Raw genomic sequence first — 11,721 nt, 5'->3', positions numbered from 1 at the left:
AGCTACATTCTGAAGTCGTTCTTATAAATAGAAGGGAAAAAGTTATTAGAAATGTTTGCAGAGCTCAGCAGGGAAACCATCCGGTCCACGTAATTTCAAACTGACAAAATCATTCGTCTTGAGATGAAGTTTTTCAAAGATATTGAATTGATCATAAGAAAAATGGGGGAGGGTTATGGATTTAAGGAACTCATAGGTGTAGAATTATGAAAAGGCAGATGAATGATACTGGTGTATGATACAGTATCATGCACCAGTATCATAGAAGATCAAGTATCATTGATATTCTATGATACTGGTGTTTGATGAGTTCTGGACTTGGCAGGTTACTAAGGCATTTCGCAGTAACACAAACATCAAAAATGGGATTGGCCAAGAGATCTCGAGGCACAAAAAATTTAATTTGGGGAAATAAATAAATGGTTCATCAATTTCACACAACATTAGCAAGATTTCATTGTCCTGTTTTTTTCTGCAACTGTGGATTAACCGGACCTTGAGTAAAATGAGCCACTGAACATGTTTGTGGTACAGTGCTGCTTCACTGCTGAAGAGCAGCTCTGTCCATCCATAAAAAGGAATATTTCCAGTTCATCTTTCTACCAGTCGAGGGAGATGTCAAGATGTTAATTCACATGAATAACTGGCCTCTGTGTTTGAGCACAGTCTTCAATGGGACCTGACTACAAACCAGTTTGTGTTTGTCCTGATGAGAGATTGAAAGACTTTTACTTGGTTTCCTCCCATTGTCAACATTTCCAGTCTAACTGAATGAGATCTTTAGACCTAATTCACAAAGTCAGTGTATAAATGGTATACAGTAGAGCCACACAAAATAATAACTTCAGTAAAAGAAACGTTACATGGAAGCACGACTTCAGCTTCATTTATCTTCATCCTGATGCTGATGTTTGCTGTTGGTTTGGTGCTGTAACCAGCTGCATTGAAAGGACGCATACAAAACCATTTCAACCTGTAAATACTCCTGTCCAAACTTGTAAATACCAACTGGTCTTAAATTCTCTAATATTTATTACTTTTTTCTCTCCTTTTCTCATTTTCATTGTTATTATTATCATTATTATTACAACTGCTAAATTCTGTTATTTTCTTCGTAATATAACTGCACTCTCTATATGCTCATGTAAGGCTGAGGAGCACGAGAAAATGCATTATGGATAAACGTGGCTACACTGTTTATCTGTACATGACAATAAAACTTGAAACACACTGAAACACAGAGTAGGAAACAGAGCAAAGGACAAAAGGAGAAAAGGAGAGACTAATACCTCGAAGTGGAATGTTGGAAATGTGCAGAAAGAACAAGTTGGTGGGAGGAGCCACTCCTCTCTGTTTTTATCTCCTATTTAGTGGGAGGAGCCCAGTTTCAGCATCACAGTGACATCACTGCTTGGAGCCACAGGCTGGAGTAAAAGCACTGAAACTTTTTCTCTGCAACAGAGGATCACACCAGTGCAACTCAAAGCTGTGGGTTTAACATGACTTTGTTAAAATCAGGCAGATGCAGGCTGTAGAATTTAGGGAAAAAGTGAATAATGAGTAAGCACAGGTGGACCTGTCTGGTGGGAACTTGTAGTGGTGGTTTGAGGCATTTTCACGAAGGACTGAAAAGAAAAAGATAACAAGCTCAGAACAAAAGCCGGTGATTTCCTGCAGGATGATTGTGGCACAAAAAAATCCGCTACAGTAAATGCACTTTACTTCTTCCGAGTACTTTCACAGTGACATCACATTACACGCAGCACACCCAGAAGAGCTGCATTCCACAGCTGCACTCCTCTTTCTCCTCCTCCTCCTCCTCAGCTGAGTCCGTAGGTGTGTTTGAGTCACAGCCGTTCAGCTGCTCAGCAGGCCGACCACAAAACAGACTGACAGCCGCGGGACCTTCAGTGAAACAGAGAGAAACTGAAATAGAAGGTAAGTGTACAACATTTGTCTCTGCTTATCTCTCAGTTTTGAATTATTAAAAAGCATTACACATAAAGTGTTTTAGATTACCCATACAGAAATGACTAACAATGAAGTGAAACACAGATGAGAGACAAACTAACAGAAAAGCTCACTGAGCGGTTTGATGAGGAGAAAACTGCTGGGAATCATTTGGCATGTCCTTTATAGTGTGTAGCTCTCGACCCAAATTGAACACCTGTGGGAGATTTATAGTTAGACAGTGCTGTCCAGCACCACCATCAAAACAGCTAATGGGGTAATATCTGTGAAAGGACGATGTTCCATCATTTCAGCAGGATTACAGACTCGAGGAGAGTGCCAACAGGCTCTGAAATCATCACCTCACTCAGCTACTAAATGTTTTTCCTTTATTTAACTGTATCCGTGGATTAGAAATTGTTTTGCATAAAATGTCCTGTCATGTTTATCAAATCAAAGACAAAGCTGTGATTTGGTTAACTTAAGCAAAATAGCTTGAAAAGACCCCCAAAATAATCCTATATCAAGAACAAAATCTTCGGATGTGGACTAAAATTTAATGTCAATCATTACAAAAAAAGGTAAAAAGGTAACACAGAGGCTGATACTTTAGGCAAAAATTTATTTGTGACCCATCAAGACCCAACAGGTCTTATAAAAGTGAAAATCAGCATTTTCCACATAAAGAAAATCAGTTTCATGGTATTTTTAAGGGCGTGATAGCACCTACTGTTTTCTTAATGATGGTGACACTGAAACTGATGCTGGGCAGTGGAATTTAGTAAACAGAGACTGGAGTATGTGTGGGAGGAGTCTGACTCTTTCAGGAATGTCAACATGTTCTGCTTCATTCCTGCTCAGTGAGGCCGCGCGTCTTTCCCAGCAAACACATGACACAAACACAAACCTCCCCACACTTCAAACACCTGTTTGAAATGTAAGTATGCACATATGTTAAACTGCTCACTCTGAGGGTTCCCCTAAAATATGACAAGAATAGAGTCGTTTAAAAAAACTCTCCCTCTGGCTCTAGTATGGATTACACTTCAGTTTATCACACTTGTCTTAAGTAAGGAACTCAATTTTGTATCAATCACCAGTCATGTATATTTGCAACGTTACAGGAATCTTAGCCAGGAAAAACCCTCTAATGTTCACTGAATGTGCCGGGAAGCACCACTGTTGGCTGCAAGGCTGGTCTTTGTCTAATTAACTGACCTGTGACAGAATATCGGTGATGATGATGGATTAACAATCCTAAATCAGCCCATTTTCACCAAAAATATTTGTTGTCACTCCAGAAACCCCCTGAAGATTTTTCGGTCTCATTACAATCCCAACACAAAAGGCTTTACTGACATTAACTTTTTATGGATTTCCTGGCTGAACTGACACTAATGGCATGTAATGTTACAGTAATATGCAGTTCGTCAAGAACTGATGGAAACTAGATATTCCCACATCAGTCAAACAACAGCTTCTGTTGAGGTACAGCAACACACTACTTTGACAAACCACCCGAAAACCACCCAGTACATCTTTTTACTCGGACCAGGAATGTCTAAGGACTTCTTTAAGTTTCCTTGAAGACGTTTCACCTCTCATCCAAGAAGCTTCTTCAGTTCTAAGAACAATTGGTGGAGAGTCCCAAAACCTTTGCTGATTGTGACCTACACCCGTTTTTTTTTTCATATCTTGGCTCGTGTGATTGGGTAGAGGTTCAATAGGGGGTCCATTTCCCCCTTGGGGACACCCCAATAGGGCTTAAAATCTGGGACTCCTCACCAGTTGCTCTTAGACCTGAAGAAGCTTCTCGGATGAGAGGTGAAACGTCTTCAAAAAAGTCCAGACGTTTTTCTTTCTAAGCTTCTTAGACTTCTTAGACCTGGATGACTGAGAACCTTCACAGACATAGGAGCAGGAATATTAATCATTTGGTAGTTTGCCTGGATAGATCTCCAGTCCACTGCTGGGCTAACGCACAGAGACAGATGACCAGTCATAATTTAGATGGTTTTTTCTATACATAATTAAAAAACCATTGCACCTGTTTATACAAGGTCCCAGAATTTACATTGTGCATCAGATCAAAGACTGAGCTCTGAGTGTTTGCAGAGCAGTGTGGTAAACAAGTCTGGAACAGGCAGTCTTAAAAACATTGGCCGCCTAGACCAACTGGATAACCAAGCAAGTAGGATGGAGAGGTGAAAGAAAGGTTACAGAACAGCAGAGGTGGGACCAAGTCATTGTTTTGCAAGTCTCAAGTAAGTCTCAAGTCTTTATCCTCAAGTCTCAAGTCAAGTCTCAAGTAATGTCAGGCAAGTCAGAGTCGAGTCTCAAGTCACTGGTGTAAAAGTCCGAGTCAAGTCACAAGTCTGAAACTTTGAATTTCAAGTCCTTTCGAGTCTTTAAAAAAAACAAACGAAAAAATAATGTTGCAGTTATGCTAAATGTAAATATTAGACCATGTAATTTTAAAATCTGTGTTTTTCTCAACACATGACAAAATAGTGAACTTAGAAAATATACACAAATTGTGAAATTGCACCTCTTTAAAATGCAGCTCAATTAAACCTAGCTCCAAGAATAATTTTCACCGACAGTTCTGAGATAAGCTGCATGTTATTCTTGGATGCGGTTGTAGGACCAGCTTTAAAATCGCATGACAAAAATATCATACACATTAAAAAAAACTGTATCACCAACGTAGCCTGGACAACATTTGCTAGTTAGATGAAGTCAGCTATCTCATCTTAGCATATTTATATGCATATTTATAATCATACGGTTCTTGGAGTGAGTGCATACACTCATGAAGTTTAGTAACTTCAGGACACTGCAACAAGCCCAGGTACAGTTTACCGACGGATGGGTACAGGACCTTGAAATGCACCGTGTAGAAAGTAAAGACCATCGTACGTATCATAAGTTTACCAGTCTCACAAATCGTCTTCATAAATACACATTCGTTAACCGTTTATTAATAGGACCTTTGAGTTCAATGGTAATTAATTAGTAGTGGAAATAATTTCTGGTAGCATCACAGAAATGTAGCAGTGACAATAATACTGTATGCTGTAATCGTACTGGGCAATTAGTGATACAAAAAACCTGTTTTATCCTGTGAATAAAAGTATATGTTTTTGTCAATGTACCATAATAACAGAAGCGAAACGCAATATTGTGTCAGGACAATTCACTATTTATGCACAATAAATAAAGGAGCATAGCGCGACAATTTCTGTTCAGCGCCAGACTTGCTTGTAACCTATATCACCAATTATGTTAAGAAAAATGACGCATTAACTACAACAGCAGACTGACCTTCGTGTAAATGCTTGGAGCAGACTAACCTGTGAGCTGGAGTGTTCTGGGACGTTATATTTGATCTTTGAATGGCTGCAATCCAGACCATCCGTCGCGTCTTTGTTACTTCGGAAACATGGCTCGAACAATTTCTCTTCAACGACGTAATCCGATAACAACCGATCTCTTTACCCGTCGGCTTCCCGTGGCTGTCATGCGACCGGCTATTGCAGTTAATAATACAACGGCTTCTTGACATTTTTGTGTTTCTTTTTATCGCTGTATAACTGATTTTAATTGAAAGCCTGCGTGCGCTAGTACCGCTTGCCACGAGTTCCCAGAATCCTTTGCGGTTCTACCCGTGAATGACGTCACATTTTCAATCTCTATATAATATGCATGTTAAATTTTATATTTGGGGTGAAATATCAAGTCTTTTCAAGTAAACCGGTTCAAGTCCAATTCAAGTCCCAAGTCATTGGTGTAAAAGTCCAAGTCAAGTCACAAGTCTTACAACATTTTTTCAAGTCAAGTCTAAAGTCATAAAATTAATGACTCGAGTCTGACTCGAGTCCAAGTCATGTGACTCGAGTCCACACCTCTGCAGAACAGTACGTCTTTGAGCAACCTGCATGGAGGAGGACTGACGCAAAAAGCTACGAGGCAAAAGATTCCCTGATCTGATTAGATAAAAACAAACAGTTTGAGTAGAATTCCATCAACTGTAACTGGGAGTAAGTTTACATACACACATCGTGGAGATAAATGTCATGGTAACTTTGGGCTTTTAATGATGTCTTTGAATTGTTCTCCAGGATTGTACAGCAAACAGAAAGCGCTGAGTGCACAAGTTTGATGTTTTTTTCTCCGATCCACAGAGGATTAGAGAAAATACAGTGTATACACTCAGCAGTGGGACAGCGTTGATCACCACTTGTATAATATCAACATGAAAGAGTGCATTTTTAACAATTACATTTCAAACGAGTTGCTTTCAGGAAAGAATCTGGGTAAGCTTACAGTGTCTGTGTAGATCTTATTGATGACGGATTTTTAAATGAATGATTTAAAATGTTAATATTCAGGTGGGTTCGGGGGTGGCTAGAGCACAGAGCTGGTCATCTGCTAATCGAAAGGTGGTTGGTTGTTGCTCCTGCATGGGTTAGAGCAAGATACTCAGGTCGAGTAGAAAAAGTGCTATATACGAACACATCCATTTACCAGGTGATAGGAAGTGAAAGCAACATGTGTTCTAATGGTCTGTATTTCCTACATTTGTCTTAGAGCATAAGAGGAATGTCTCATTAGGGTGTAAACTGGCCTTTTCAGTGTCAGTGGAAATACAGAGAATTATTTGCTATATAAGTCAGATACCTTTAAACAGGCTACTCTTCTTCTGGCTGCTCTTCTACAAAGCCTTTGTTGTTGTTATTGTTCTTGCAAAAAAATTGCAGAGTGTGTGAGAAAACCCGAGCGCTGGTATCAGTTTGTCCATGTGAAATTGGTTCCAGCTCCCAGCCAAGATTTCAGGAGGAACAGTCGTCCTGTTTCTCCTCCTGCAGCCCGCTGACACAAACCTGCCTGCCCACTCTCCACAGACTCCTGCACTCCACCTCAGAGTCTCAGACCCCTCTAGTTACCTCCAGTGCTGGCTTATAAAATTCAACATCATTTTTCTGAGAATTGTTGTTTGTGACTTGGGACTACCTACAACTTCCAAACAGGACAAAATTGGTATCATTTCCAACAGTTTTGTAAGACTGGCAGCAAAGTTTTGCAATAGGAAAAGTCCATCAAGTTCAACTATTCATAGTGAAACGTACTGGTAATAATAAGTAATTTTACAACTTTAAATAAAACCATAAGAAAATAAATATGTAACAATGAATATTAATCTGTCGTAAGCCACTTGTATGTTATTTCATATACTTCAAAAAGTAGTGTTTTAATTGTCCATCAGAGAGAAAAATAGATCTTGCCTACAATTATTTTATTAAATCCCAACATTTCAGTCAAACAGACCTTCAGCAGGTACAAAAACAAAGCACCAAACACATACAACATGTTGTATACATGAATAGATACATACAAATAAATTTGTGCTCTAAAGATTATAGGAGAAGGCAGATTTGCTATTTTTATTGGTTACATGTGTTCCTTATAAAATATAAATAGAACTACAATTAGATTAGTGTAACTGCAATTTAACAAATATATAGTGCAAAAATATATTTATACATAAAAATATAGAAAAATATTGCAATATTTTGAATAGGCAGTTAAGCAGGTGGATGGATGGGAGCATACCTGATGGATTAATCATTCTGCTGGAAGTATCTTTATGAACAGTTTTGAATGTAGAACACAATGTAGAAAATTGTTCTGTTGATATTTGTACTTATTAGACTCTAAGCACAATAAAACACAAACTCAGTGTTTGCAACTTTGCCTTATGAGCAGATGTAGCAAATAAAGGTCAAAGCTACCGTATGTATTTCTGACAGCAGACTTATACATTTAATCTTTGTGGAAGCCTGACATTACTGCCAAACTGCAACTGTTTATTTTTATAATGTATTGACTGTTTATTGGTGTAGTTTACAGATGTGTTTATGTGTCACCCTGTAGGTAAAAGTTGGTGTTGCGTGTGAACAATGGAGCTGAAGGTGTGGGTGGAGGGTGTGGTCAGAGTTGTTAGTGGCCTATCACTAAACACTTCCTGTCAGGATGTCGTCATAGCTCTCGCACAAGCAATCGGTAAGTCTCTCAGTCTGACTAACAATGAAAATTCTCATTTTACGCTCACCGAATTACTTTGTTATCAGAATGGTGTTAGTTTGGTGTTTGCAGTTGTGAACACCAAACTACAAACATTACATACAGACATTTTAGGAGGACTAAAAAATGTAAATTACACTCTGCACCACATTCAGCTGATATGTGCATTTCATGTTATTAGCAATATGTTGATCAGTTAAAAACTAAGCCTTTATGTATCCCTGCTCAGGTCAGACAGGTCGTTACATTCTCATTTTGAAGTTACGAGGGAATGAGAGACACTTGGTTGCTGATGATTGTCCACTGCAGCACCTGGCTCAGCTGGGACAGTTGGCCACAGAGGTCCAGTTCGTTCTGCGGAGGACCGGCCCGAGCCTCAGCGAGGGTCCAGACACCCCCGCCAACGAGAGACGTCTTCCACTTTCCAGACCCTCAGAACCAGAGCCCCTCAAACGCAGAGAGCCACAAAAGGCTCTGACATTTAGTCTGGGTCCCTCAACACTTCCCAAAAGGAATAAACCAAAGAAGGACTGGTCTCGATCTCCCAGATCCTCACCAGAACTGAGGGCCTCACCGGTATCTTTCCTAGACCCTGTGAACTCCATGAAGACAAATCCTTCTTACCCCAAAGACGAGGTGTTTAGGGATATTCTGCAGCAACAGAGAAGACTACAGGATCTGGAGATTCAGCTTCAAGATCTGGAAAGAGAGACTGAGTTATGGGAGCAGAAGTGGTCATCTCCTGAAGTAACTCTGGCTTTTGCTGAAGAACTGGAGGAACTGCAGTGGAGAGTGAGACAGAATGAGGTAGAGCTGATGCAGACGGAAGACTGGGAGAAAGCATTACAGGCAGAGATGGAAAGAGAACAAGGTATGTGCTCATATCTGTTTACATTCCCAACATTTTTGGTGCATTCCAGATTGCATTTCTAAAACAAAAACCATTAACACTGTTATCAACAGGTATGCACAGGCGCCTGGATCAGATTCATTCATCCATAAACGATCAAAGTTACGAAATCACTACACTCCAAACCCGTTCTGCACATCTAGAAGAGGACCTGCAAGTCAGAGTCCAAACGCAAAGTTCTCTGACAGCACAGCAAGATGAGTCCCTGAAGTCCCTGAAGCAGGAGCTCCACAACCGCCTGCAGCTAGGAGAAGAACTCGATGTAAGACTGGCTGAGTTACAGCAGGAGATGGAAACGGCTGAGGAAAGGGTAAAGGTATAATTCTTCAATCATTTCTACCTAAACTGAAGGGTTGATCTCACAAAAACTACTGTAAGACTTGTTTCAGCAGCACATCAGGGTTCATATGAGCTAGATCCATTATAGAGCTAATATGAGATGATGAAATGAAAGAAAAGTATGATACATAATGCTGCGTAATATTATAGCTGACATGAGAAAAATTGGCCACTGCACACTTGAAACTTTCCAGACACGCCCAACTGGCAAAAGACGCTGTAAATGGGAAAGTGCAGGCTAAAGCTGACAGACAGGTTTTTGTTGGTCTTTGCATTAATCCTCCGTCCTCCTGCTTTTTTCTGAATGCATGAATAATAGCCTGAAAAGGATCACACTTTTCCAATAATCCTCACCACACCCGGTAACAAGGTGAGATCAGACACACACAGAAACTGAAACAGTGGAAATGAGAGCACTGAAATAATACTTTTAAGCAGTAATTAACACATTTGCAAAGTAGTTGGTGTTAACCAAAAAACAAAAGGGTTAATCTGCAAATTCAATGTGGGCATGTGTTTTTACACCACATTCCCTCTCTGACACAACTCTCCCAGGAATTTGTTTGTATGTTGGTCGAATGTATTAAGAAGTACTCTGTGGAGCCACTGATAACAAAAACTAAGGACTTTAATTAACTCAAATGAAGGAAAAGTCTTAATTGATCAGTATAATGTTAAGAAACTGACTGTTGAGCTGAAAGTTTTAGTTATTAAACCAGTGATGTTACTGCAGACTGTAAAAGTTGCTTAAGAGCCATGTGGATTTTGGATGTTTGAGTTGATTCCAAACAGCGTTTTAGGAAAGAAGCTGGTGACGACTGTAGTGCCTGCTGAGGGCAGCAGGTCAAACAGGTCTTGGATAATGCTTCTGGCTCTGGGATGGTACTGAGCATTTGCAATGCCTTCCAGGGAGGGAGGAGGACAGGTCATCACTCCATTCTTTTGAAATGTGTCTCATTTGGTGCAAAGGTGTGACTAAAGATGCACTGCTGTATTTTTAGTAGCGGAGGCAACGATGCAGCCCTGAAGAACAGTAAGATATATCAGCTCGTGGATACAATGTTCTCCGGTAATATAATACCTGTTGTGTCTTCTAGGACAGACTGGAGATTATTGAGGAGCTGAACAAAGAGCTGAGGCAATGTAACTTGCAGCAGTTCATCCAGCAGACCGGTGTGACCTCACAGACGGAGCAGACAAACCTACCAGTCAACGATGTTTACCTTAATAACGCTGGCATTAGGGAGTAGAAACAGAGGGGGAGCTGTTCACTCCAGCGACTGCAACAAAATGAAGAAGAAGACGAGACATTACATCTTTTGTCTACAATACCATTTTATGTTTGTGCCATATTTAATGTAAATTTATTGCCACGATGTTGGATTTTATTAGGACTTTTATATGTTATTTATTTCCTGTTTTATTTTAAAAGTATTTCCTTCCACACCTGGTACCTCATCTCACTCCTTTCGATCTGCAACTCGTTCCCACCCTGAGTGTATTTTCAGTCAGTTTGTCACACATCATCACATCTCTCCAGCCAGGCCTTTGTTCCTGTCTTTGAGATTTGACTTTTATTAAAGCTCATTCTAATCAAAAATGTAACACTTAAGCTGTCACATGACTGCTGGAGTCAAATGTACCACATTTCCTCTAAAATGTGGTAGAAAAACACCTTATACATCCACCAATATAGCTGATATCTGACCCTGGTATTTCACTTTCATCTGCAGGACATAGACTGTAAGAAATACATGACCTCAAAAATGTCACTCGTATGCCTCTGTATGTGTAACTGCCAATATTTACACTCGTGGCTCCACAGTGTAAATATGTGGAGGAGACACAAGTCCCTCGGGCGTCCTGTCAGAAAGGCGTAAAAGTCTGCCAAGTCAAATATGTGGCGTGATTACTTGTGTATAAGGAAGGAGACATAAGTAGCTTTCTTTCTGACTGCCAGTGTCTGAAATAAAGCTGATCAGAATCAGAATCAGAATCAGAATACTTTATTGATCCCTGGGGGAAATTATTTTTTGTTACAGTGCTCCATTTTAAACCAACATTAAGACAAGACAGACAATACGCTAACTAAGAATAGTACAATATATACATATATATACATACATACATACATAAGTCACTCATAAATAAATAGTTGGAAAAGAAACATGTGTAGTTGTAGCAGCAAACAGTGTGTTAAGTGGATGCGTTGTACAGGGAGATGGCCACAGGCAGGAATGATTTCCTGTGTCGTTCAGTGGTGCTTTTCGGTAATCTCAGTCTCTCACTGAACGAGCTCCTGTGACTGACCAACATGTCATGGAGTGGGTGGGAGGTGTTATCCAACATTGTCTTTATCTTGGACAGCATCCGCCTCTCCGACACCACCTTGAGGGAGTCCAGCTCCATCCCCATAACATTGCTGGCCTTACGGATCA

The 11,721-nt window shown here is 40.0% G+C and overlaps 1 protein-coding gene across 5 annotated transcripts; it reads left to right on the top strand.

The window, feature by feature from the left end:
- Nucleotides 1-1,474: 1,474 nt before the first annotated feature.
- Nucleotides 1,475-11,264, top strand: LOC113006753 (ras association domain-containing protein 8-like). Of its 5 annotated transcripts, none has more exons than XM_026143093.1 (5): nucleotides 1,475-1,938; nucleotides 7,885-8,013; nucleotides 8,264-8,905; nucleotides 8,998-9,254; nucleotides 10,381-11,264. In XM_026143093.1, exons 2-5 carry the CDS (start codon nucleotides 7,911-7,913, stop codon nucleotides 10,531-10,533), a joined length of 1,155 nt encoding a protein of 384 aa, XP_025998878.1. In that variant the 5' UTR covers nucleotides 1,475-1,938; nucleotides 7,885-7,910; the 3' UTR covers nucleotides 10,534-11,264. The 5 variants fall into 5 exon arrangements, with proteins under 5 accessions (XP_025998878.1, XP_025999030.1, XP_025998956.1 ...); XM_026143245.1 differs by having other exon boundaries at nucleotides 10,386-10,474; XM_026143171.1 differs by having other exon boundaries at nucleotides 8,998-9,260; nucleotides 10,386-10,474.
- The last annotated feature ends 457 nt before the right edge of the window (nucleotides 11,265-11,721 follow it).

Source organism: Astatotilapia calliptera, chromosome 1, assembly GCF_900246225.1.
Source record: "Astatotilapia calliptera chromosome 1, fAstCal1.2, whole genome shotgun sequence".
Lineage (NCBI taxonomy): Eukaryota > Metazoa > Chordata > Actinopteri > Cichliformes > Cichlidae > Astatotilapia > Astatotilapia calliptera.
Note: the sequence above shows the minus strand (reverse complement) of the source record. Positions and strands in the feature narration are given on the sequence as shown.

Bases quoted from the DNA above. Each gene is read 5' to 3' on its own strand.
- LOC113006753 (XM_026142948.1), top strand. From the start codon at position 7,911: ATGGAGCTGAAGGTGTGGGTGGAGGGTGTGGTCAGAGTTGTTAGTGGC. The intron at 8,906-8,997 runs GTATGTGCTCAT...TGTTATCAACAG, and splicing joins AGAGATGGAAAGAGAACAAG to GTATGCACAGGCGCCTGGAT. The intron at 9,261-10,380 runs GTATAATTCTTC...TGTGTCTTCTAG, and splicing joins CGGCTGAGGAAAGGGTAAAG to GACAGACTGGAGATTATTGA.